We start from the raw sequence: 26039 nt of genomic DNA, 5'->3' as shown, positions 1-26039 counted from the left end.
GTCACATCAGTTTGCACACCAATTTAGGAAGCTAAACACAAATTGCTTGCCAAGCCATTTCAGTTCTGAGATGCAAATGACTATGTTTCATGGGCGGGTGGAGAGTTAATTAACCGCAGTATTCTTAGTGCCTTGGAACCCTAAAAAAAGCCAGATTTGAAGCTTAATCATGTCTGCTATATAGCGATTGTGTCAATAAGCTGGTGTTAGGGTAAGGAAAGCCAGGACTCCAGGCTCTTGACACGTTAATGTGTTTGTTTTCTTAATTCTCTCTCTTCAGCTCTCGTTATAAGCCATTCTAAGCCAATAATCAAAGACCTTATCCTTAGCTTTAGTTTGAAATGGTATTCCTGCACAAATTCACTTCATGTAATCCCAGAAAATCCACAAAACAATCTTTAATAGTAAGGAAGTGTTCTACTGTATCTGAAGGCAGAGCATACATTCTGTTATACAGTTATACAGTGCCCCAGAACTTCACAAGAGAATCTGTAAGGGAATAAAAGAAGACTAATCAAACTAAAAGAAGTGGGACACATTGGACCAGCCTTCTTCTTCTGTGAATTCTAAATGGCTACTTTCCATTAAGGGAACAATTACGTATGACTGATGAGCACAGTAAGGCACCTGTTTCCTGAGTCTTATTCATTATGGTGATGCTAAGCTCAATGCTCAATCCTCCTTTGCAGCTCTCACACATTTCCCTTACAGAGCTCACACAGCAGGCATTAAGCAACAGGAGTGCATTGCTTTTACAAGATTATATACTATTCCTATTCCAAGTCAGATCCAATCCAAGAATACCACACCTTAGCCTTAGCCTGTCCACTTAAACTTTCACCATTCTCCTGTGTTTGAATGGTTCTTGTCCTCGTCTGACCTGAACTTGTACTTTCTACCTAATATAAAACACACTGGAGAGCAGGCTGTAAGATTTTGTAACTGCAAGAAAAACAGACTGACTGCATTTGAGAATACATAATCTCAGGTATAAAACTGAAACAAGGATAGCAACGAAAAACCACTGAGACGTGCTTCTGTCAAGGAGGTATACAAACTGCCCAATTCTGCAGTTTTTATTTCTTTTTCAAGCAGCAACCACTGCGTCTCAGGGTTGAAGTCAGCATGGAAATGCCTTGAGAGGCAGTTCTTCTAATGGCTGCTACATGATCACTGGGAAGCGCTCAAACTCGGGGGTAGTGAAGTCATTCATGTGGGGTTGCAACTCATTCCCAACTTCCAAAAGGGAGAAATCCACCAAGCAGAGTGCCATGCCTTTAGACTTGTAGGTGCTGTTTCTGATCAGAACAACTCAGCTATGAATGTGCCCTTGATGCCAATAAAACTAAATGATCTGCAAAAAGTAAAGATGCACTCCTGAAGACAATACCCACACCATCCATTTTCTGGCACTTATCTGTGGCTGGCTCAGAGCAGCCTTCAGGTTTAGCCCCCTCTTCACCACAATGGTCCAGTACAATGCTTGCATTACTGTTGATGCCACCCCAACCCACCTGTCAACTGAACACTCCATTTTATCCTCACTAATGAACAAGACTGAGAAACATGAATTCCTTCACTTGGGGCAGCAATTCACTCCCAACCCTGAGGAACCATGGCCTCAGACTTGGAGGGGCTGACTATTTCTTTACATGAAAATCAAAAACAGATTTATCAAAAGGGTAAGAAGCCTCTGTTATGTAAGGATTAGATGACTTGTAGCAATGACCCACGTACACCATATTCCCAGAGTAGGACATGGTTACAGGCATATCCATCACATCCACAGAGCACACATAGCTTGGATGGGCAACCAATAAAACCCCTTCCGTATCTTAGCTAGAATAAGCTTGTCCACTGTTCCACAGTCAAGATTAATTGCACATGGCTCCTCCTGAATCTTATGTTTGACTGTAGCCTCTTTTCCAACACCCTGGCATGCTCTTTCCCAGGGAGGCTGAGCAGTGTGATACCTGCACAACTAGAGCTGAATCACCACACTTATGTGAATCGATTTTTTTCACCCACCCCTTCTTCCTATCCGGGGAAGCTGCAGGAGCCTGGCTTTGTGTGTGTGTGTGTGTGTGTGTGTATGGGGTGGGTGATCTCCAGTTTCCCAATCAGGCTTCGACATGAAAGCACTTCAATGTGACTCCAAAGGTGTTTGCATCTGTGTCCTATACTACCCTTGGCTCTCTTTATGTAAAGTTCACTTGCGATCAAAATCAAGTGTCACTCCAAAACAAGAGCTAGGGCTGAGGAAGCAGTCTGAGATGCAGCATTAGGTTTTAACAATCACCACAGTTACATCCAGGATCCACCCTTTTTCCTAAATATGCATTTTCCAGGCGTTTACAAGACAGAGGCAAGAGTTAAACCCAACTCCAGGCTTCAAAGTGATGCTTCAGAATCCTGTGGGTGATGTTACAGATGCCATATAAATGTTTCACACACACAGTCTGTGTGTGTTTTAAGGTTTGCTGAAATTCCATCTATGTTCATACAGCACTGACGTTTACAAAGCCACAAACATGGAAACTACTTGGAACTATATGCCCATGTACCTTATAAAAGCCCAATATGTAGTTACCCTCATACAGTTTCAGCATCACCTAAACCCTGCTGTCTCCTAAGCTAGCTTCCGTCGGATCACCATATCACCTCCCGCTGTGCCATTTGCCAGCCAGTGGACCCCTACGTGTCTCTGCCCCTCTATCTGTCATTTACTGAATTAATCCTTGCAAGTTAAACACCCCAGGTGCATTTCTGGTAAACTCCTCTCAGTATGACACCTGCTTACCAGACAGCTGGCTTGGTGCTGGAACAATTTTTATCATCTGTAGGACATGTTTCTTTTGACATCATGATATAAAGTAGAAAGTTTTTCTACTACAATACTTTAGGACCCTCTCCTGTGGACTGGGCACAAGTTTGTTTCCAATCCAATCTTCTCTCTCAATCTTGTCTCATCTGATGACAACTGCTCCCGCTGCCTCACAGCAGCCACGGTCATCTTTCAATCAGACTGCATGGCTAGCTGAGAAAACAGATGACAGAAACATCTATATTTTTTTGGGAAGAACCCTGAACAAACAGCTGACAGAAAAATGCTGACAAAGATCGAGGGAGGGTAGAAAGAGAGGAAACAGACAAAGGATATGGATATGGATAAATGACTGCATGAAGCAAATGTATAACAAAGTTGTCAACTATGAGCCCTTCAGAGAACTGACAACAACAACATGTGACATCTGCAATACAGAGGTCATTATTTGGACTGCGTGCAGCACTAGACCTATCGCTGTGAGAGGGAAAAGAGATGGACAGGAAAGGGAGAGAAAGAGAGAGACCTACAAAAGTGGGGAGAAACCTGCAACTGGGAGGGACAATGAAAATAAACCAAGTTGGCATGTAGGTGGAGGTCATTACATCAGATACCGATGTGGTCTGTGAGCACAAATGAAGGGAATGCAATACGATGTAAGTGGTGCACTTAGGCGCAAAATGAGTACACTTGCATTCTGCCTGTTTGGAGCAGGATCTGCTCTGCATACTGTATATACCTAACCCTGCTCTTTCTATCAGGAGTTGCACTACACACACAGACTGGCACTGGCAGCAGTACAATGTACCAATTATCAGCAAAAGAAAGGACTATCAAGGTAGACACATCTGTTTGTTTATACACCTGCTTGTAACCATCCATCTGCACAAAAATGAACACATTATTGGAAAGCATGAGGAAATTAATAGAAAGTATGAAATTGCTCTCTTGCTATCAATGTACCTTGGCCTCAGGCACTTGCTGCATATTTTAAATTACCAGAGATACAGTGAGACTCAGTAACATTTTAAAGTGATGAGAGAAGGATAATAAAAGAGCAAGGAAACAGAGCAATGGAAAATTGTTTTCACATTGCAGAAAGCATCGGACTTTAAGGACAGAAGGAGGAAAACAGTCTACATACGTCACATCTTGTGCTTGTATGAAATGCTCATTTCACACCCATCTTTCCGCGCTGTTTTTGGATCTAACAGAATCAACAAAGCTAACAGCAAATAGGAAAGCAGGATGAGTTGAAGCCACGATTTGGATCTGTGGATGCATAGTGAGCTATGCAAAAAAAAAAAAGGAAAAGGAGATGCAGTATTTGCTTTTCCTCAGTTCAACCTGACTTTAAGAACAAACATCTCTACGTCTGAAGAACAAAGTAAAAATTTCAAAAATCTTCAGTTGCGTGAGTAGTACTCCTACTCCTCACCATGTTTAGATGCATCGCCATACTTTTTCATACATTTTTTAACCTCGAAGTTTTGTACTCAGGGGATATCCTGTAACATACCTCACCTCGCTGCTATCTTCTTAACTAGCATAGATAAAAGACATGCGGAAGAGAGAGAACAATCTTTTGAGAACAAATGAAATCTAATAACAATTTGGTATGCTATCTGCTACCTCTTGACAGACATATAAAGATAGAAGTGTGATGAGAAGTGTCTCATTCTCTGCTCTCCTGTGTGTGATCTCCTCTGCAGCAGCACCTGTCTGATGATAACCTTGAAAACATCCTTCCTTTGTCTTCTGACACACCGCTGTGTCGGGAGCTGTAAGATGTAAACTATATGGAGCTCTCTCTCTCTAACCTGTGTCGCACTGACAGCTCCACCCAACTTGTCTTCCTCTTTTGTCTGCGTAAGATTGAAGATGATGAGCAGACATGCAAATGTTGAACTGCAATTGACTGGCCCCTTCACAAAAGATGGACGAAAACCTCTGATTAGGTTCAATAAGTGGAAAAGAGAAAAGCGAGAGAAAAGAGCCCAGGTGAATGATAATTTTCTTCTTACTTGTCGGTTCTTAGAAATAAGAAATATGACTGTCTGTTTTTAGCTGATGAGGGGCAGTTCTTTTTTACTTGTAAGTGTATTCACAAGAGTACAAGAGGAGGTTAATAAACTAGTGCAGAAGGATTCAGCTGTCTGGAGGCCTTCTGCACTGAAATGGCTATAATGTTCTATTGTCGGTAGACTAGCTTTGGAGTTAATTACACCTCACCACTATTTCAGATCTGCTTTAAACACAGTTAACGCTTTCTGTGCATTGATGTTAAAGAACATCATCTGCACAATAACATACTTCACTCCCTGCAGGTATAGGGAGTTTCTGAGAAGTGTTTCAGGTGTTGGTTTTCAGTCATCCAGGTCATGGAGCTAAGTCAGTGGGAAATTGGAATTGCTTTAGATGTTTCAAAATGCAACCATGAGACTGAAGAGAAAGCTTACCAGCTATTTATCCCATTGTTCAGAGAGTGGGCTACCTCTGTGAGAAGTCTTGCAAATTGTTAGAACAGTTGAGCTTTTCAAGGTTTTCAAAATGGGAAAATCAAAGCTGGCAAATGGATTGGTGAGCTACTTGTGTTGGTTTATTTTCATGCAGAAACACAAGACGAGCCTCTATTCATACTTGATTGCAAATTATCGACCAAAAAAAAGTAACCAAGATGAAATGTGTTGGGCAGAATAAGTGGTGACCAAGTCTGCACATTTTCACAAAAGCCAGTCAAAATAGCAGTGCTGACCAAGGATTGTGCCTTTTTTGATTTGAAAGGTGTTTGAAGTGGTCTCCTAGAGAAACAGTTTTTGGCACAGAAAAAGAAACTCACCCATAGTCACTATATTCAGCATTGTGGCCTTGGTTTACTGATAGCCTTCCTTACATTAACAAGATTAAAAGTTATGTGTGTGTGTGTGTGTGTGTGCTGCCTACCTGGCTGACTTTGGCTGGTGTAAGGACCATGTCGAGGACTCCTGCCCAGCCAGCAATCACTCCTGTGGGGACTGCATAGGCAAGCGCTATCATCAAGAACCGCAGGTTGCTAAAGGGGACAAAAAAAAACAAATTTGAGACTCAAGATTGCACTCACAAAAAGTCTCACAAGCTAAGATGTTTGTGTACTGGTTCTTCCCAAAATATGAATATGGATGAGTTCTCCAACATGGTGTGACTACACAAGATTAGATGCATAATGTGTCCTTGTGTCCTGAATAATACGCTGGACATAATATTCTGTGAAAAGACAGTAGGTTGTTATTTTGTTATCATCTGGTTTCTTTATTAACTACAACCATGTTCCTTAATAAGAGACTGTTAAAATCATTTCTTTTGCAGGGCCAATTAACAACTTCTGGTTAAGGGCTGGATCATGCTAGAATAGAACAAGTTCATACAACATGTTGTCTGACCACGTTAGAAGGCAATAGTTTTTATAGCTGTTCTGAACGACCACACTGGACAGCTCAGTCAGATAATCTCATAATAAAATACAGGCATAACAGCACGCAGGCAGTCTCTCCTGGAAGGCTTTCATAGTGTTGCATTCAGCTGTTAATGTGAAAAGTGAACCAAATAATTGTGTGAAGAATGAAAGAGAGTTTGAGACAGAAGTTCAAATATGGAATGTCGGATTATCTATTTTGGAAAGTTACAAAACTTGTCAAACACAGCCCCTGCAATTCAGACGTTGGAAAGGAGTGGGGGGAAGGGGGTTTCCCAAGCTGTTCAACCAATCGACAAGCACTTCTGATGAAGTATGCTGGTACTTCTCATTTAGGCCAATCAATTTTCATGGAGAAAAAAATACATACTGTAGTTCACAATCACTGCACATCCATTATTATGTGACACGGTTTCTTCCATTTAACATGCGGCAGTTTGCTAAAAAATCAAATACCGAATTGGCAGATCTCCCATGAATTTAATGAGGCATCCGCTACATCTTGCTTTCCATCATTCAAGTCAAAGGTACAGTATTGTCACATCTGCTGTTTAAGTCTCCCATTATTACAAAAAAAGGCCAATATTTTAATATTTATAAATGTGTATCCAAAGACTCCTAGCATATACACAGGTGAGGTTTGATTTTAATCGAGAGTCATCAATGGTTTCGCAGTGATTATTCAACAACAAAATGTCAGTAACTGCATGAATGCATGAGAGCTCCTCCAAGTGCAACCTACATCCCAGCAGCACTGGCAGCACTAGCTCCAGGGCTTTTTTTACTTGCCTACAGTATGCTGTCACTTTACACATACACACACAGCTCCTGTCACAGCAAAAGATCTATTCTTGTGAAAAGCGTAGTGACAGAGAGATAAGCAGCTACCTGAGCACAGTGGGCAGAGCCGCTGGAATAAAGCTGAGAGGTATCAGAGGGCAACACACACCTAAAACTAAACAGTGCTGTCTTAAACTATGGATTTAGGAGATTATTCTAAACGGTCCTGTATGGCTTAACAGAGTGTAACATAGTGCTGATTCATTTGTTGGATCGATTGCAAAGTAAACTGATCTGCTAAGAGAAATAATGGAACTGGATCAATCTGGCTTCAGTAATAATTGATCAAACACACTAAATCACAACAAACGTTGCTGTTAAGATTGAAAAACCAAAACTGGTACTATCTTACTGTTAATCTCTCAGTATTAGTAATATATTACTGCTAATGTCACTACTACTACCACTGTGACAGCTGCTATTGTCACTACAATTTCTACTGCTGCTGAATTTGGAATGTGTGGTCATTTTAAAATGAGTGAAACTGTTAAGATTCTTTTCTATCTTTAGATCTCTGTTTAAAAGTTGTATTCCAGTTTGACAGCGCTGTTTAAAGGAAACAGCCAGAAGTCAGATGTTTGGCATCATATCGTAATGTACAATGAAATAACAGAATCACTTTTTGTCTCCCATTTAAAGATAATGTTTAAAACATAATTCTGCTGTCTGTTTTTGACCTTGTAGGAGGAAATAGATAGTTTAAAATGTTTATGTAAAAGTGTTTAGAATTTCTATGAGATTGTAGCATCTTTCCAAAGGTTTGGTTGTAGAAAAATGAGCCAATCCTATTGATAATTGGTACAGTCTAGTATTCTTCTCAGTGTTCCTGGGTCGTATCTGAGGGAGGAAGGGGTTGAGGTTATTATTTTGGCATTTTTTCCTTTATTTGACAGCTGAAAGTGCAGAGAGACAGCACACAAGGGTAAAGAGAGGTGTAACACATATGAAAGGTCTGTGTGAATTGATTTTTTTTTTACCAATAGATGTATCATTAAGTCTGTAAAACTTAAGAAAACTGTGAAAAATGCCACAATGTCACAATTTCTGAAACCAATAGTTGAAAACCCAAAGATGTTTAATTTAAACTGATATTACAAAGTTAAAGGCAGCAAGTTCTCATACAAATTAATTGTTTGTTTTGTTTGATAAATGACTTAAAGGACCAGTGTGTGAGATTTAGTGGCATCTAGTGGTGACGTTGCAGATTGCAACCAACTGAATACTCTTCCCCTTCCGAGCGTGCAGGAAAACCTATGGCAGATGCGAAAGGCCCTCTCTAGAGCCAGTGTTTGGTTTGTCTGTTCTGGGCTACTGTAGAAACATGGCGGTGCAACATGGTGGGCTCTATGGAAGAGGACCTGCTCCCTATGTAGATATAAAGAGCTCAATCTAAGGTAAAAAAAAACACAACTGTTCTTATTTTCAGGTCATTATACTCTAATTAAAACATTCTTATAATTATTATATTCCATTTCTGCCAAGTCCGCTCTGCTAGATGCAACTAAATTCTTCACACTGCACTTTAAAACAATTGTCAATTATCAAAATTGTTGCTGAATAATTTTCTGTCAATCGACTAATTGATTAATTGGCTAATTGTTTCAGCTCTATATAAAAGTTTTGTGAACTAATATCAACTTATCAAGTTACTAACTGAAACCAAACTGTACAAATAAGATAAAAACAAGCATCATCTCCAAGCTGATAAATGGCATTTGTGTTACAAATGCCATTTATCAGCTAATGTACATTACTGTACATTAGCTGTAAGCTAGCTAGCAACGGCTAGCTCTGTACGTTCAAGTACATTCATGAAGCGGCGCAATATATGCAAATTTTTCCTCAAGATGAAACATTTTCACGGCTATTCACTTCTTTGCATTGACTTTGTATATAATCGCGTGTATGAAAAATTTACTTCACATGGTCTGAACACACCATTACACCTCTTCCTAAATGGAAGTTTTTCCCAATGAAGATGTCCTAACCTGCTCCGTGCGTGAGTGAACAGGCTAAGAAATGTGTCGCTTGTTTTAAAAAAACACTCACCCCGGCTCTATTTTTGCGAAATTAGAAGAAGTAGGTCTATTTGTGGACACGCAGTACCTACATGACACACCCACTTGGTTAGGTTTAGGTACAATCAGTGAGATGGGGGTTGGGGGGTGTGTCATGTAGTAAAGTGGGCGTGTCATGTAGTGAAGTAGGTGTGTCGTGTAGGTCCGCAAGACTGCAGATAGATCCTTCTCAATTTTCACACACTTCCTCCACCTCCAACCTATTTTCATTGGTCAAAATCGAAGCTGGCGTCCTTGACATTTCTGTTTCACCTCCAGTCAGCAGTCAACATGGACAAAGAGAGATAAGAAATTCTAAGCCTATATAAAATGTCACAGTGTACAAATCACAAAAAAAATAATCATTCTAGCTGAGGAAATGATTAAAACTTGAGAGTTATGAATAAAGAAGAGGGGGAGAAATTATAAGCGGCGCCAAAAAAAATCTCATCCCCTCTTCTCACTGTGACATCACTCGTAGTTGATCTGGACAATTTTTCGCTCCATCCAGTAGAGTTCGCTCGCTCGCTGTATGTTCAGAAGAGGTGTTAGGCTACAGATATTGTGCTGCACGATCTTAGACAAACTGTCTGCTTATATCTCACCAGCTGACAGTGAGCAGTGTCTAACAGGAAAAAAAGAAAGACACCCCTAAACTCTATGCCTAGTTATGTATGTACACCTAGTATACACACACAGAGCTCACCTCTTTAGGGTATATGGCACCCCTCCAGTCACAGTCAACCCAATTACAATCATTTGGAACACCCACGCTAATCACCTTCGCCCAATGAGGTGGCATGCTGATTTAAATCAGTGCCACCTTCTCAACTCTAACAATGTGATTAGAATCACTGGGTGTCTGACAAATGAGGCAGGGCTGGCAGAGCAGGCAGCAGATTCATAGATTGTTTTGTTTTCCTGATCTCCTCTTTTTTGTTTATGGACACTGTTAAGCTCCTGCATTTATCCACCCCCCTGCTTTGTTCATTATAATGCAGGCAGCATCCTGAGCAGTATCGTGTGGGGACATCTGGAGAGCACTTTGCGGCCCTCCCACATCCCCCCCCCCCTAAGGCTTCAAATGCTCAACACACAGACAGATAAAGTTCACACACACACACACACACTTTAAGTCAGTCTTTGAGTTGCAAACCATGGGAAGAACGTGTCCCGAGATGCATAACCTGAACAGCAAAAAGCATTCTTGTTGTAAACATATGCACGCCCTTTCTCTGTCCTGACACTGGTGCACTTTACACAATGAATCACTTGATCCGCAGAATGCTTTGACTCAAAACAAACAAAAACAAACCTGTCTCTCTGCTGCAGGCATGACTCGTCCTATGCAGTACGAAGCTACTTGGCCTTGGAGAGAGTACGGAGGGACAGTCATAAAAAGCCCCGTGATGGAGCACCCTCTCTGTTTTTCTCCCAGCACCCTTTTCATTAACCTTGCCACAACGGCAGGAAATCAATATCCATGCACCTTTTTCCCCATCTGGGTTCTTATTTAGATAACCAAATGTAAAAGCAGACACTAGCTACTGGGTAAGACAGGGGACATTTTTTTCTCCCCCGTCCCTTCCTGCTGGTGATGAAATATTTCCAAAGAAGTCTCAAAGCTAGCCGCATCATCAGCTAAGTGCCATTTGTCCTTGGCAGACCCGGCTGGAAATCAATGCATCAGGATGACAGCTTTCAAAACTAAAATGAGTATGACTGGGAAGGAGGGGAATCATCGATACTCCGGCTTTGAGCTGTTTAGTACTCCCTCACATTGTGATTAAAACACAATAATAACTTTACACCTCGTGTAGAGACATTCAGGCTTCTAATTAGACCGCTGCTGTGGAAGCAGATGTGAACAGCTGGAAGCACTCATCAAGCTGAAGATCATTAACCAGTGCTCAGACCCTGACACGCTAATGGATGAACTGATACATCAGTGGATAGTTATCAGGCTGACTAACTGGCTAGTTGGCTGCCACCTGCTGTAATCATAGAGGCCACAAAACATTTTGTCACCTTTACTGGAGATGCATCGATCAACTGCCCCAGATCGTTATCAGGGCTGATATTAGTGACCTTGTGAAGTGGACGGGGCATCATCCAGACATGACCGATTCACATTAAATACAGTTTCTTCATCCCTGCCATTAGAAAATTCTGTATTTCTGTTACTACTATTTATTAAGTTACAGCAGGCTTTCAACTCAGTATTTAGTGCCTCATGTTACCTTACATAAAAATGATCCCCATGAGTTTCACACAATGTGGTATTCTAGATTTAGTAAAAAAAGACAGCACTGGTATTAGATTGGGAATCAATATTGGCAAATGTCCAGTCTGTGACTGGTGATGAGATTTAAGAACTAGAAAGTATGTACAGAGAAAAAAAATGATTTCTAGTCAATTACAACACTTATTCTCAGCATTTTAAGAGTTTCCATGTACACTAAAAATATTTATTTAAAAATGTATTTCATGTCAATGTCAAAAAATATGACAACATATGCCAAACACATTCAAAGAACAACATTTGTCATAAGTGGAGACATATTTTCAGGGTGTGTGTGTGTGTGTTCACAAATGCTCCGTGACCCAAACAATTACTGTTTGATTCAATAATTCAATAATTAATAAACCACTTATTCTGATGTGTGAAACAGTTCTAGAGTGTGAGTTCTACCTGGGACGTTTTGGCAACGCACCACTTAGTTGTAGCGTGGATGTATACTAGCCGGCTTAGCCAAGGTAGGCTGGTTACCCTGGTTACCTTGTAGTGTTGCTGCCTTCAGAGACAAACGAGAGAGCCATAACACTGACCGAGTGCAACACTATTATTAAAACAGCATCTCCTCATCCCCCTCCCCTCTCTGTGGTGGTCATCTTTTCACTCCGCCTTTGAGTGAAAACATTCAGAGGAGCTATTTGATTTCTGATGTGGTCAAACAGCACGTAGTAAGAACCAGTTCTGAGAGAGTAAAATGTAGTTAAAAAGAATAAAAGTAGAAGTAGTGGTTTGGTCCCTCTGACTGATATATTATTATATATGAAACATTAGATTATTAATAGTGAAGCATCAGTGTTAGAGCAGCATGTTACTGTTGTAGCTGCTGGAGGTGGAGCTAGTTTACACTACTTTATATACAGTTAGACCGTAAATCAGCATAAAACAGCTGTCAGCAGGTGTCCTGACTCCTTGCAAGACAAAGAAAAGTTGTTTTCCTTTTTTACTGCAGCAAATAAACTGTTTCAGTAATAGTTATAACCAATTTATTAATTCATTGTTGGATGATTACATTTTTCAAAATAAAGGACCAAAATGATATTTTCTACCTTTCTTTTTTTTCTGTTGTACCGTAATCCATGTACCAAGCCCAAAGGTACATACTGAACCGTGACTTTTTTGTACTGTTGCAGCCCTAGTTATGAGGGCATTTCAGTAGAAACAGCCTTCTGGTGCTGCTAGAAATACAGTTGGTGAAAGCGCTGAGACTGAACCAAGCTGTAAATGTGCTGTAAAACGAAAACAATGAGCTCAAAGAGGCTGAAAAGCTCTGCAGAGTTGCAGAGATGGTGACACCTCCCTGTAGCCGTTTGACTAGATTTTCATTGAAATGCTTAATAAGTGGTGCTTTAAAGTTGAATTCTTCTACCTGAAGTATTTCCATTATTTTGTCTACCTCCTGTGTGAATACACATGCACACAAAAACTCATAAGTCACTTTTCCTGCTCGATGTCTAGTCCTTGCAGGAGAATTCTAAGGTTTGATGCTGCTGGACTGAAATACAACATCCCGCCTAAACAGGTCACTGGAAGGCTGCCTATCACAAGTGGAACAGAAACCCATTCAGCTGGATGGCCTAGTTAAGTTGGCCTGTCTGTTTGCGAGTGTGTGTGTGTGTGTGTGTGTGTGTGTGCACGTACATCTGTCCAAAACTATGCATTAGGTTAATATCAGCTTGGTCGCTGTCATCTGTCACAGGGAGCTCTTACAGGGAGTTAAGCCTGTCTGTGCTTGTCAGAGGCCTGTGGAAACCCTGGCGCTGTAGTGAAGCTATTTCTTACTGCAGGGGACCAAGAGTCGCCAACAAACCTATAGGCCAACTCCCCAGCTGTCGTCGCCCAGCTTTTCTACTTCTTTCTCCAGCCCTTTAATCCCTGGCCACTGCCAAAGGCCTCATTCCTCTACAAGCCAGGCAAAAGGCATAGCATTCGCTCCTCAGGCAATGCCGTTTCCTCATGGCCTCGAGGATAAATATTGCCTTGGTTTAAAGTGGAGGTGGGGGGCTGGGGTGTTGCAGAGTTTAACTGAAGTGTGATTCAATCATTGACTCTAGATTTCCTCTTACCTATCCCTTTATACATTTCCCAGGGAGGAAAAAAAGATAAAGGTGATGAAACATCAATAAAAGCATTCCGCTAATACTGAGAGTCAGTACCTTGTCATAACCAACCACCTCTCTTCCTTTAAACACATGTGTCTGCAGCCCTGATGGTAAAGATGCAGAGGATGATGTCGTTTTTAGAAGCGACCAGTATATTATAGCTTAATAATTAATCTAGAGGGAAGGCTGGGGTTTCTTTGATAACAATTCAAGCAGATGGTGAGTGGCGAACCCCTTCGTTAAGATTCCATATCCTTCTCCAACGCAAGATTCTGTCGCTTGAACTTTCCTAGACAAGAAGCGCGCGATACATAACTAAATAAGTAACCATACTAGACATAATATACTCGTAGACACAGCGGTTAGAGAGAATTGGAGGTGCTGCAGAAATACGCTCCTAACTGCTCTCTTAGAGTCTGATGTCGTAAAACATAACAGCACCTGAAACTAATTTGAAATGCAGACTCGCTTGCTTCACACATCCACACCTGAGTTGAATCAAGGACAAAATCAAGCTAGGCATACTGAATACTGTAGTGACAAAACTGGTTTCAACAAAAGGTGGCAGTTGGTATTGGTCTTTCAGATGACTTTGTGTGTATATGTGTGTGTGTGTGTGTGTGTTTGCACCTCAGAAGTCTGCAGATGCTGCTCCTGTAACTGAGTCTCTGGCTCGCAGCGGCCACACTGGGAGGCATCGGTGGGCGTGACGGGAAATAGAGCAGGACTGCCACAAAAAGCACAGCAATTGCAGCCAATTCTGCCGGAGCACAGTGACACAGATAAAAGAGACATACATGTCATTTTCATAGATAAGACAGATCTGACCATTCTGACATTTTAAAAGGTCACTGTGACATCTAAAGGTCTTCTGAAACATCCCTGGAATGAACATTATAAACCACTAGACAAGGCTATAGACTACATACATTTTCATGTCATAGTATCATGCAATTTGGCATAGCAGTAGTTAATATCCAAGTCTTATTTCTCTTTTACAGTCTGGTCATTTCCAAAAAGCTCCAGTGCAGCCATATCCACATGTCCCTTTCATTACCTCAGATATGGATTGATCAAGCAGCAGCTTCCTGTTACTCCCTGATAGAGGTGCATTCCAACTGACATTGATCTATCATTTGGCAGGTAGCCAGTGTCTTTGGATAACCCCCAAAACTTTTGGTTGATGAAAGGTTTCTGCTTTGTCCCTTAGGTTAAACAAAAGCTGCAGCCTCAATCTATTACAGCATGGTTGTTTCTCTTTTTCAACGTGCCTTTAATTTTCTGAATCAGTTAAGCATAACAGTCCCAGCAATCTATTTTTCAGGGGGGCGTTTATGAAGATTATAATTGGGTTTTTTTTTGGTAGTTGTGCAAAATTCTCGGATCCCCTTCGCCTGATTGTATTTGTGTCCCTTGACAGGGCTGACATGATGTTGAAATGATGTGCTATCGATCCTCCATGCCCTCAGAGTTTCTCGCTCGCTGTAAGTACCTGCATACATAACCAGCTGGATCCTGTCTCTGATGGAGCTGTTGGAAACTGCTGCTGCCATCGTGGTTGCTGCAAGGGTGTCATTAGGGGCTGGAACTACTAGAGGTCCAACCACAAATGAAGCAGCGCCTCCCAGGTAGGAGAAGAGTGAGGCCACCGCAGTGGCAGTGGCTCTCTGGTCAGGAGCAAACCACGTGGTGGAGAGGAAGGGGCCGGCGCTCATTATGGTTGGGCCGGCTAAACCGTTTAGGAACTGACCTCCATGAATTAACCTGTGGCAGAAAGAGCAGAAAGAAAATGCTTCAAATTTCCATTGAAAACAAGCAAACAATACCAAGAAGAAAAAGAAATACCACATTGTGAGAAAGTGGTGGGACAGTAGGCATAAAGAAATTATTTTCCACATCGTAAGGATCATCACACATCATCATTTAAATGTCATGTAAAGGAAATAATCAACTATTCAAATGATGAAACCAGAAACAGGTGAAAGGTCTGAAAGGTTGAGTCTGCAATGACCTTGAAAAGCTATCAATAGAAAATGAGTTAAGAAAAGTGTCATTTAGGTTTTGGTACAAAATCTCAGGTATCATTTTGACACAACATTTGAAATGATGCCCAGCCCTAACAGGTCACATAAGTTCATTTGGAGTCTTCATTTGTCTTTGTTGTTTTCATAATGAATATCAAGGGATGACTGGACTTGTTAGTTCGGGGTGAGCAGAGACAGAAGAGAGTGTTTTAAGTCAATCAAGAGCTAATGATTGAGATGAAAAACTGACAAAAAACAATAATCCTAAAACTATCTTAATGTCTGCCATGTGTGCAGGTGCATCTTTGACTTGGATCACACCGCAGCGAGTCAGTAAAACAAAAAAAAACATCATGATAAATGATGTAATGATGATCTATAGTACCAGTTGGACACACCTTCCCATTTACTTGAATGAGAAAGTGTGTCCAAACTTTTGACTGGTACTGTACATGCTGAAATGATAATGACAGTGTGACACCAGTAATGTGGAGGATAAATTATATTGCTTTTGGCTCTCCTCTTCCATCACTTGTGATGAGATGGAAAAGAAAATAGCAGAGTGGTAAATGCAGCAGTGGCTAGGCACTGAGTTCATTCTCAACTGCAGAAGTGTCAGACATGCCTGCACTGATACAGATGACCAGATCAGGAACAGGTTGATGAATAACTACGTGTCTCCGTGTTCCACGTAAATCATCATATCCTGATTTAATAGAAACAGGATACCAGGATGTAGACATGCTCATAGATGCCGTTAGAGCGCTAGTCTGTAATAGAACCCCAATAAAAGCTCTCGCAGTTAATTGAGCAATAACGTGTATGAGACCTAAGACTTAGACGCATATAAAAAAGAAGGAGTGGGATGAATAAAAAGTAAGAGCTGCAGAGTATTTTAGGAGGTGCTGGTGTGTAGGCAGCGATGTTAACAGGTCTGAGATGTGGGAAGAAGATACAGGGTGAACAAGTTATTCTCCCATCAATCTATCAGTGACCACAGCACTTTGTATTCTGCCAGGACACATTTATCTGTGAGCCCCAGAGGCAGTGTACAGCAAAGTTAGAAAGAGTTAGAGGGCAGAGAAGTGTAAGAGGACTAGAGAGTAAACATACTGACTGCTTTATGTAAGTATAAAGATGTTGCTTTCTTTTTTTTTTTTTTTTTTTTTTTTTAAATGGAGGCCTGAGTTTCAAACCTCAGTAGTACTTGTTTGGTGTTGATTGACATGTGTAGGTAGCATGGTGAGGTACTGAAACAGTCAATAACCAAAAGCTGGCAGTGAATGTCTGGTCAGATTTGTAGTCTTATCTGCTTAGTCTTTGATCACATAGTTCCTGATTATTTCTCTTGTTGTTGTTGCTGCCAATATTAGATTTCTTTTTTTGTAATGGTTTTGGAGAAAAACATCTTTGTAGTTATGACGGTAAGGTTTTGATTTCGTATTGTTGTGGTTACACTAAAACCTGAGTATCACATCAGTAGTAACATGTCCTATTTAAATGTACTTGTCATCAGCATACAGGTGAATTTTCTAAAAGATTAAATTGATGTTTTGACAAGGACAATGACGGACATTAAACACATGCCATGTGTTTTTTCATAGTTTCAGTAAGTCTTGAAACAATCTTATAAACTATGTTATCTAAACTAACATCTTATAAGATCTGGAATAATTTTTTTAAATCTCCATGCATCCATGTCATATACCGATAACTATTAGTTTCATATTAATTTTACTTGTCTAACGAGAGCTATATTTTATCCAAATTGGTTTTATAAGATCTTGAAAAGTGTTAACTTCATTAAACTTTCAGTTTTCTCCCTCAAGGCTGCCCTCATATATGTTGATTTAGGATCAACCGAGCGCAAATACACAGAATATTTTTGAATACCATGAACTCAGAATTAGCCCAAGATCCCTACTCGTCCCCTCTCCTCCTCATTGTTTTCTCTGTCTGTCCCTTTCTTCTCTCTCTCTCTTCTTCTTCCTCCTTCCTCCCTGCTGAGCTGTCTCGCACTGCTCTGAATGAATGGTGTCTTTACTGAGCTCACAGACAATCAATCAGCCGTGCGCTGTCTCTGGCGGCTGGCTGTCTCAGTCAGACAGTTCTGGAGGGGGCCGGGGGTGGTGAGGGGTCTGGTGGCATCAGGGGACATTTCAGAGTACATCTGTCTTGCACAGCTCAAGTCTGAAGGAGCACAAGTGAGACTGGAACTTGGAATGTCTGAGTGGCTGATTGTTACTCACCTCCTCAAAGACAATCTCACCTTATTTTTAATCCTGTGCCTGTCATTTTCCCATCATATCCCTGTAACAAATGTGTCATTACTTCACGCCTTCATGTGTTAATTTTAAGCTACATAAATATACTGAATTGAGGCTCACCACTGCAGCCATTTTTGATTGTCTTTGCTGTAGAGCAGTATGGTAGATCCAACATCCTGTATTATAATGGGACCCCACACAAAAGAAGGGTTTCACACATCCTGAAAACCTAAAATTCTGTGATGCTCTTTTCTAGTCAGATAGGAGTGCTAAACAATGGCAAAGCTGACCAATATTTTTTGGAAAATATGCAACAAAATAATGATTAGGTTGTTATATGAAATGTTAAAGGCGTGACAGTCCTCCAGACTTGATTTTTGTGCAGTGTCCCTGCAACAACTGGCAGCTGAAGTCTCACATCTGGTCACGGACTATGTAAAGTCAAATATCAGATGGGATCACGTTTTCAGGAATTTGCCAAAACAAGTTCCTGTTCTGGTTTAACAAAATAAGGCAAACTTCTTGAGTGTATCATTGTTTAATTCTATCTGAACAGACACGGCTGAAGTAAAACTCTGCATAAAAATAAACCAAATTATAATGAAATGAAGGAGATATATCTGAATAAATTAACAAGATCAAGAATGTTATCAAGTATTCACAGCCGACTCTAAGCCTTTCATAGTTTGTTGCAGACAAAGTTCAGTCAGTAGTTAAAAAGTACTGAACCCAGCCTCGCTGTCTTTATGATCACAGGATGGATGTGGCTGAGAAAATTGGCTTTAATGTGACAGGTGATGAGGACGGATGGTGAGTAACATGAGGACGAGTGGTTGAGGCAGTCGCATTTTGGCAGGAAAAGGGAGCAGCTTTTTCCAACAGGAGATGATTGAGTTAATCAGTATTGATGAACCCCGTCAGACTGAATCTGATCGAGAAGGAGACAAAGGAGCCGGTGCTGTAGTGAAATCATCCCACTGCTTCTGGTCTGCCAGGGCTGACAGACCCAATTCTGCCATCACACAAAGGCCAATTCTGTCTTGAAAATGGCACCGGAGCAATCGTCAAAGTAATATGACAGCGTGCTGAGGGACCCACAATGTGTTCTGATGACCAATCAGACAGGGTCTGAGATCTAACTGATAGACACTTACTAATCACACAGCTGGTCTGTACTTAGACGAGGAAAAGAATCGGAAGAGTGAATAGAAAGAGTGAATACATTGAAACGAGGAGGGTAAAAAGTTGAAGTCTTTGATTTGAGAGCAGACCTAATCAAAGCGAGGTCTAATCAGTGACCACTGAGGCAAAAGCACCTTTCCACTCCTTATCTGAACTTCTCAAAACAAAAGGCATTCAACTCAGGTCTGTTTTACACGTGACTGAAAGAGCTACACAGAGGATCCTGGATATAAAAGAGAGGAAGTTCCACTGCTCACAAGTTCACGACTGCCTTTGATTTCTGATTAAGGATCTTAAAAACTCACAACAAAGACGTGGTTTACTTCCTCAAGAGGTTATCATAAAAGACAAAAAAACAAAATCACTTCAATCAAACATGAAACGGCATGTGGAACAAACACCTATCTGCAGGGGGCTGTCGGGGGAACTTCACTGTTTCTACCTGGATAACTGTCGCCACTCTTCTCCTCTTCAGAGAAGCAGGAAACTCAAATGCTGTGTTTGATGGCTCTTGCAATGCCCTTGAACTCCACACGTCCAAAAATCTGGAGCCAGCTAGACGTAACTATTGTTAGGCCCCCTCCCTGCCTCTCAGATAATCTAAATAATCATCTAAGCTCCAATGCTGGTATGAAAAAAATGTCCTATTTATTGTATGAGGGCCAGCACACACAGCAGCAGCACAGCTCACTAAACAAAAGCTCTCACAGTCTTGATACTGTTTTATCTCCACAACTGCAAAGCCAAGAGTGACATCTACTGGTGATCCAGTGAGCTACACGATTCCATCACCCTGCACTTTACTGTCGTAATCCGTGACATCCTTTGAAACGTGGCTTCAAGAGCTGTGACCTATTACATTTAATATGCAAATTAGGCTGAACTGTGTCAGAACTAATATTTGCTGTGTGATTTGTCTTATCTTGGCTTTCACTGTGCTATCTTGTTTTCCACTTTGAATACCAAATCTAAGGAGCTGAAGGTCATGGCTATGAAATGTTGTTCCCATCATCCAATGGGAAAACGGCAGGCAGCTCTGACCTGGCTGCACACCTTGAACGTTATGCACTCTTTTAGCTTGAGACACAAAGATCTGATATCCTTGTTGCAGGGCTGGATCCAGGAGAGGTGGGACTTAACGCATGCTGGAGTTATTGGTTTTTGGACTTAACTGACACTTGAGTAATACTGAGATGTGAGTTTGTCAGTTTTAACTGCAAACAGTCCTCTCCTGAGTGTATCCAACACAAGTAGAGGAAGAGATTTCTTTTTTCTTTGTAGGCCTGTTTCTATTTGAATCTATTTCCCCTTTACAGTAAAAGCAATGGTTAGCAGAAATGTTAAAAGCAAGAGCACATGCATGCTAGTGTGCAGAAGTTTTGGATAAAAAACATCCAACAAATGACAAGTGGAGGAGCTGTGTTAGCCTTAACTGCCCACTCTCTTAGAAAACAGAAAGATCATGTTGAACTAGGTTCAAGTGAAAGGCTGAACCCAAAGTTACTTTTTGAGAGCTTTCTGAAGATATGTTCTTTCACAGGTTACCTGATGTCACAAGGATAAAGCCTATTGGCTCCAAGCACTATACTGTACAATCAAGCATGACATAGCAACACTTACATACATGATCTATGATAAATCTACTCAGACTGTAGAATTAGTTTAATGGTATAATGTTGTCTGCCGGAGGAGCTTTGTATAGTCTGAACATCCCTTGCCCAACCTGAGGGTTATCTCAGGTCAGGTCAGAAGTTCACACATTTTTAATGGAAAGCCTGCATTGTAAACTTTTAATCATTGGCCTTTACCTGGCAGGAAAGATCTAAAAAAAAAAGAAGACGCAATTGAGTTGGAGTGTAGAATCCAACATTTTTGGCCTTTACTAATAACTAAAGGTCAGGATATCTTGACCTCAGCTGCATTAGTTTTGACCATCCTTTCTTAATATGGAGTATTATTTTAAGGGGCCACTCCACAAAAAAACAATAAAACAACTAGACATTTACAGTTTGTCCACTGTGGCAGGATTTTGGTTTTGATTTACTGATAAAATTAAAATGTCAGTGTTAGCTCTCACTGTAATTTCTGGAGGATCACAAATCAAATTTTTGGAAAGCGGTTAAATCATTATTGCATAATCTACTTCATCCTTATTCAATGAAATTGTTCAAGGTTCAACCATCAGTTGGAAAGAAAATATGTGATGCATTCGTGTTCTATTGATCCAAAAAGTCCAATGGGGCTGATCAGTTAGAGCCAAGGCTTTTATTATTAGCAGCTCCATTTCTAATCGAATGCTTAACTTGTATTTTTAATCTAACAATCTGTGGTAACAGAAAGCATCCCTTTTGGAAGACAGCCTACGTCCTACCTTTGCATAAAGGGGGTCAGTCCAATGAGCTAATAATTATCGACCAATTTCTAAACTATCATATGTAGCTAAAGTGTTAAGAGAAACTGGTAAATGATCAGGTGAGAACATTTTTATCTCAACACTCCATTTTATAAACTTATCAATCAAGATTTAGACCTGGGCTAGTACTGTGACAGCAGTGTTGAAAGTTTTGAATAATGTTGTTAGTGCATTAGATAACAAGCAGGATTGTGTTGCCCTTTTTATTGATTTATCTAAAGCCTTCAATACTGTCGATAATCAAAAATCTTTTGAAACACCTGCAATTTATTGGATTTGATGAAAAGTCATGTAATTGGTTTGCAGATTATCTCAGTGGTAGAACACAAGCTGTTGTGGCTAATGGCTATCAGTCCAGCTTTATGAGAGTTAACAAAGGTGTGCCACAGGGTTGTATTCTAGGACCACTTTTATTCACAATTTTTTATAAATGAATTAAGTGAAAATGTTAGAAACAGTACCATTCATCTGTACATGGACAACACTATTCTCTATACAACAGCACCCTTTGATGCCCAGGCAGTTCAAAACTTATATTTTGATTTCTGTGCTGTACAGAAAACTTTAATTGATCTTACATTATTATTAAACTCAGATAATACAAAATGCATGCTGTTTTCTAGAAAACTGGCTAACAGTTCCACTGAAGTGAATATTGCTACTCTTAATGAGACAGCAACTGAAAGAGTATCCTCTTATAAATATCTTGGTTTCTGGCTTGATGACAAGCTGTGCTTCAAAAAACATATTAATGAGCTGACTAAGTCCTTAAAAGCAAAACTGGCATTCTTTCATAGAAATGAGGCATGTATTACCCAGAACTGCAGAAAGCAAATTGTTCAGTAGACCTTTTTATCATTATGGACTATGGTGATGTAATTTATATGCACTCTCCTGCCTCTACTCTTAAACCTCTCGATGCAGTCTATCATTCTGCCCTTAGGTTCATAACTGGGGATGGCTTAAGAACACATCGTTGTATACTATATGAGAAAGGTGGGTGGCATTCGTTGGCAGTGAGAAGAGAATGGTACTGCATTGTATTTTCAAAGCACTTCTTGGCAAACTTCCTGGGTATCTCACATATCTTTTTAACTATAGATCATTTTCACACTGCACCAGGTCCCAAGACTATTTAGTCCTCGAAAATCATCATGTTAGTACTCAGATTGGGAAAATGGCATTCAAATACTATGCTCCACACAAGTGGAACAATCTGCTTGTAAAATTAGACAAGCTTATCCCTTTTAATCAATTTAAATCTCTTTTGACTAACATAGAGCAGTGTGAATGCATGTGTTTCATTTGAATTGAATATGTCCCTTATGTCGATGTCTTTGGCCTGTTTCTTGTATAATCTGTTGATGTATACTGTAATTTTGTGCTTTTATTGTTTTATATGTACACTAATCAGGGCATCTTTGTAAAAGAGAGCTTGCTCTCAATGGAACTCCCTGTTTAAATGAAGGTTATTAAAAGGCAGGCCAGAAACAGCAAAATACAACATCCTGAAGATTTAGGCGACTGCTACTCCACTAAAACCTATGACGAATCCCAGAGGTTGAGATGGATTAAAGTTATGATTCAGCCATTAAAAAAACACTATGTTTCTCACTGAAATATAAGTTTCCTCAAAACAAGCTGCTTTGTTTTGTTGGCAATAGGAAAGTTAATGCCTTAAGTGGCCTGTAAATGTTGCCACTGTAAAACACTAGCAGGACCACATTATGTTATCTAATGCAGTAATCTATACAAGGTCAACAGTCCGAGACAAGAAGTCTGCACATGTACCAAACACGTTTAGTCTACATGTTGGTATAAGCATGTAGAAATGGGCTAATGTGACAGCACGTCGCTGATCGCAAGGTTGTAGAAAGAGACCATAAAAGCCATTAGTGGGCTGTGAGGAACACACACATACAGGACGCTAAAACCACAGAGTGACAACAAATCCAAGATCCAAGTCCTGACATTTTATGGCAAATTGTAAATACTCTTTTTCAAATTAGGCACTGTCTCAAGGAAATCATGAATCTATCCCTTTCTTAATATACTTCAACAGAAGCTTTTTATTTTTCTTACATTTGGCCTGTATCACTGTAACATTAGCTGTTCACTCCACTAATGGCTTTCTTATCCCTGCCTCATGAGACACAGAGGGAAAGATATTGAAAAACAAAATTGATTCATCTGCTCTTTGAAATCCAAAATGATTTAAAAAAAACCTCAAATCCATGGAGTGAAAGTGATACGTGACTCATTCTATGGAAATACAATTTCCTCTCCGTATTGATATTTTATGATATACTGCCTCATTGTGGAGCCCAATAGGAATCATTAGACAGATTACCACTCAGAAATACTCAATGACATTACACTTTTAAAAGACACATTATAATTGAAATGACCTTCTCTGAGCTTTTGCACCTACTAAAAGACGAACACTGAGCTCATGGGTAGAACCGAGAATGAAACACTAAGAATAATAGGATTCTTTTTATGTTTTCCAGGGATGGCCTGTCAAAGAGCTGTCTGATAAGGGAGGAAACTGGCAGCAAGGACACAAAAAAAGAAATAAAGGAACCATACAGTATTGAGCTGTCTTTCAGAATTCTGTTCTCTGGCAGCCAAATGCTGCCTGACCGTCCCTCTATTCAGGTACAGGTCTATACTTTGATGAAAAAGGAACAGGACCTGTAAATCTATGCAGCTGAATACAGCAGAAGACCTTATTAGCCACAATAGTAGTCACTATTGCATGTTGCATTAGGCTGTGCTGATATTCATCCAAGTGTTTCACTACGCTTCTTAATTTCATCATGTTTGTGACAATAAACTAATTCTTAAAGATCAGAAGAAAAAAACTCTGCTTTTACTAATAATTTTTTGTCTGATATGTTTTTCCACAAAAAAGTTGAATTACCTCTTTAAAAATCTTAAAAATTACATCTCCTCTTTGTCCCTCATTGAAAAATCCAGAATCTGTAAATAAGCTAATAAATTTCATTTCAATAGTTTGAATGCTGGACAAAAGATGTCTTCTTCTTCACTGCAAAGTCTAGTGTGAGAACAGCCTTCTAGTGTCAGACACATACATCATTCTGCACAGCGAGGCTCAAATATCCAACCAAAGGAACAAGAAGAAAAAAAACAATTTTGACTAGAGAGGACTTTAACATTTTTGCCACTGCCCTGTGCCCCAAAGACAACTAAAAAAGGACTCATTATGGGATCACTACAGTTATTACAAATCATCTGGTAGGAACAAGTATGTCTGAACCAACCTTGATGGCAATCAATCCAATAGTTGTGGAGACATTTCACAAAAAATTTCAAGCTTGCAGTGGCGCAAGACAACAATTAAGGGGATCATCGAAATCATCAGGATACATCATCTGGGAACCATGAATGTCTATACAAAATGTTCTGCCAAATCCAGTACATGTTGAGATATTTCACTGGATAAGTGAACACTGTGAACCACTGATGGTGCTAGATGAAAGTCAGGGGGACCACCTAAGACAGTAGGATACATCTTCTGGGGATCCTGAACATCTGTACCAAATTATATGGTGATCCTAGACATTTCACTAACAAAACAAAAATGCCCATCCCATGGTGGTGCTAGAGGAAAGGTTGGAGTATCATTTAAGTCATTAGGCTTCATTATAAAATTATATCACAACTCACAAATCCTAATTTATTAAACTTCTTTATACGTCAGACAAAGAGAAGGCCTAATTTTTGCATTAAGTTCTTTTGGATCATAACCTGATGCACATAGCTGGTCCTGAATTGGCTGTGGTGGTGGGTTAGAGAGATTTGTTTTAAATTAAATTAAATTATGGAAATTATGGAAGGCTTCTGACTGCACTGAAGATCACGAGTCAATCTTTGCCTCCTCTCCAAAACTTTTCTAAAAGGACATCATCAGTCTCACTCCACTAAACCATCTGGTGCTATGTTTACACAGGAGCCTTACCATCGTCTGAGAGGCTGGTCTGTCAGCGGGATGCTCCGTAGAGCAGCCCCTAGCAGCATGAAGAATGCTGAGAGAAGGAGGGAGGCCCGCAAACCTGGAAGACAAGAAGATATGGTTACGGAAGTGGAGAGAAGAGTGAAAAGATAGCAGACAGAAGAGAGGTGACTGAGGGACTGAGCATGGTTGAGGTCACTGGCACAGATAGTCAGGTTTTCTTCCTATCAAAAGTTGTTATAGGCTAATACTTCCCAAATAGGGCTGTCATTCTCCATTAATTTGTTGTTTTTTCATTTTTTTTTACATTCTGCCTATAAATGTGTTACCTTGCGAGGCAGTTGGATTTGTGAGATCACGACATCACACGAGAACCCATCTTGTCAGGTTTCAAGTTACACACCTGTGTCCGAACCAGCGGTGGTTCAGACCAATCAGCATCATAAATGCAACTGCCTCGCAACGTAAGATGGTGATAAACAGATGGTTCATCCAATCACCTGCCAAGTATTCTTTGAAAGTGCCTGCCTTTTTCCAAACAGTTCCCATGGATAACTTCTCAGATGGTTCTGTGTAACAAACCATCTGGCGCATCAGGTTAATACATGTA

At 40.3% G+C, this 26039-nt stretch overlaps 1 protein-coding gene across 1 annotated transcript in view; it reads right to left on the bottom strand.

Moving 5' to 3' along the window:
• The window catches only part of slc49a4 (solute carrier family 49 member 4), a 55795-nt gene that overhangs the window by 25762 nt on the left and 3994 nt on the right, over positions 1-26039 (bottom strand). Inside the window, exons 2-5 of the mRNA XM_044365065.1 lie at positions 25436-25529; positions 15060-15331; positions 14198-14327; positions 5768-5876 (exon numbers count right to left, since the gene is read on the bottom strand). Of these exons, the coding sequence (XP_044221000.1) occupies positions 5768-5876; positions 14198-14327; positions 15060-15331; positions 25436-25529 (605 nt within the window). The remainder of the gene's footprint in view (positions 1-5767; positions 5877-14197; positions 14328-15059; positions 15332-25435; positions 25530-26039) is intronic.

The sequence above is a fragment of the Thunnus albacares genome, chromosome 11, assembly GCF_914725855.1.
Source record: "Thunnus albacares chromosome 11, fThuAlb1.1, whole genome shotgun sequence".
In the NCBI taxonomy this organism is placed as follows: domain Eukaryota; kingdom Metazoa; phylum Chordata; class Actinopteri; order Scombriformes; family Scombridae; genus Thunnus; species Thunnus albacares.
Note: the sequence above shows the minus strand (reverse complement) of the source record. Positions and strands in the feature narration are given on the sequence as shown.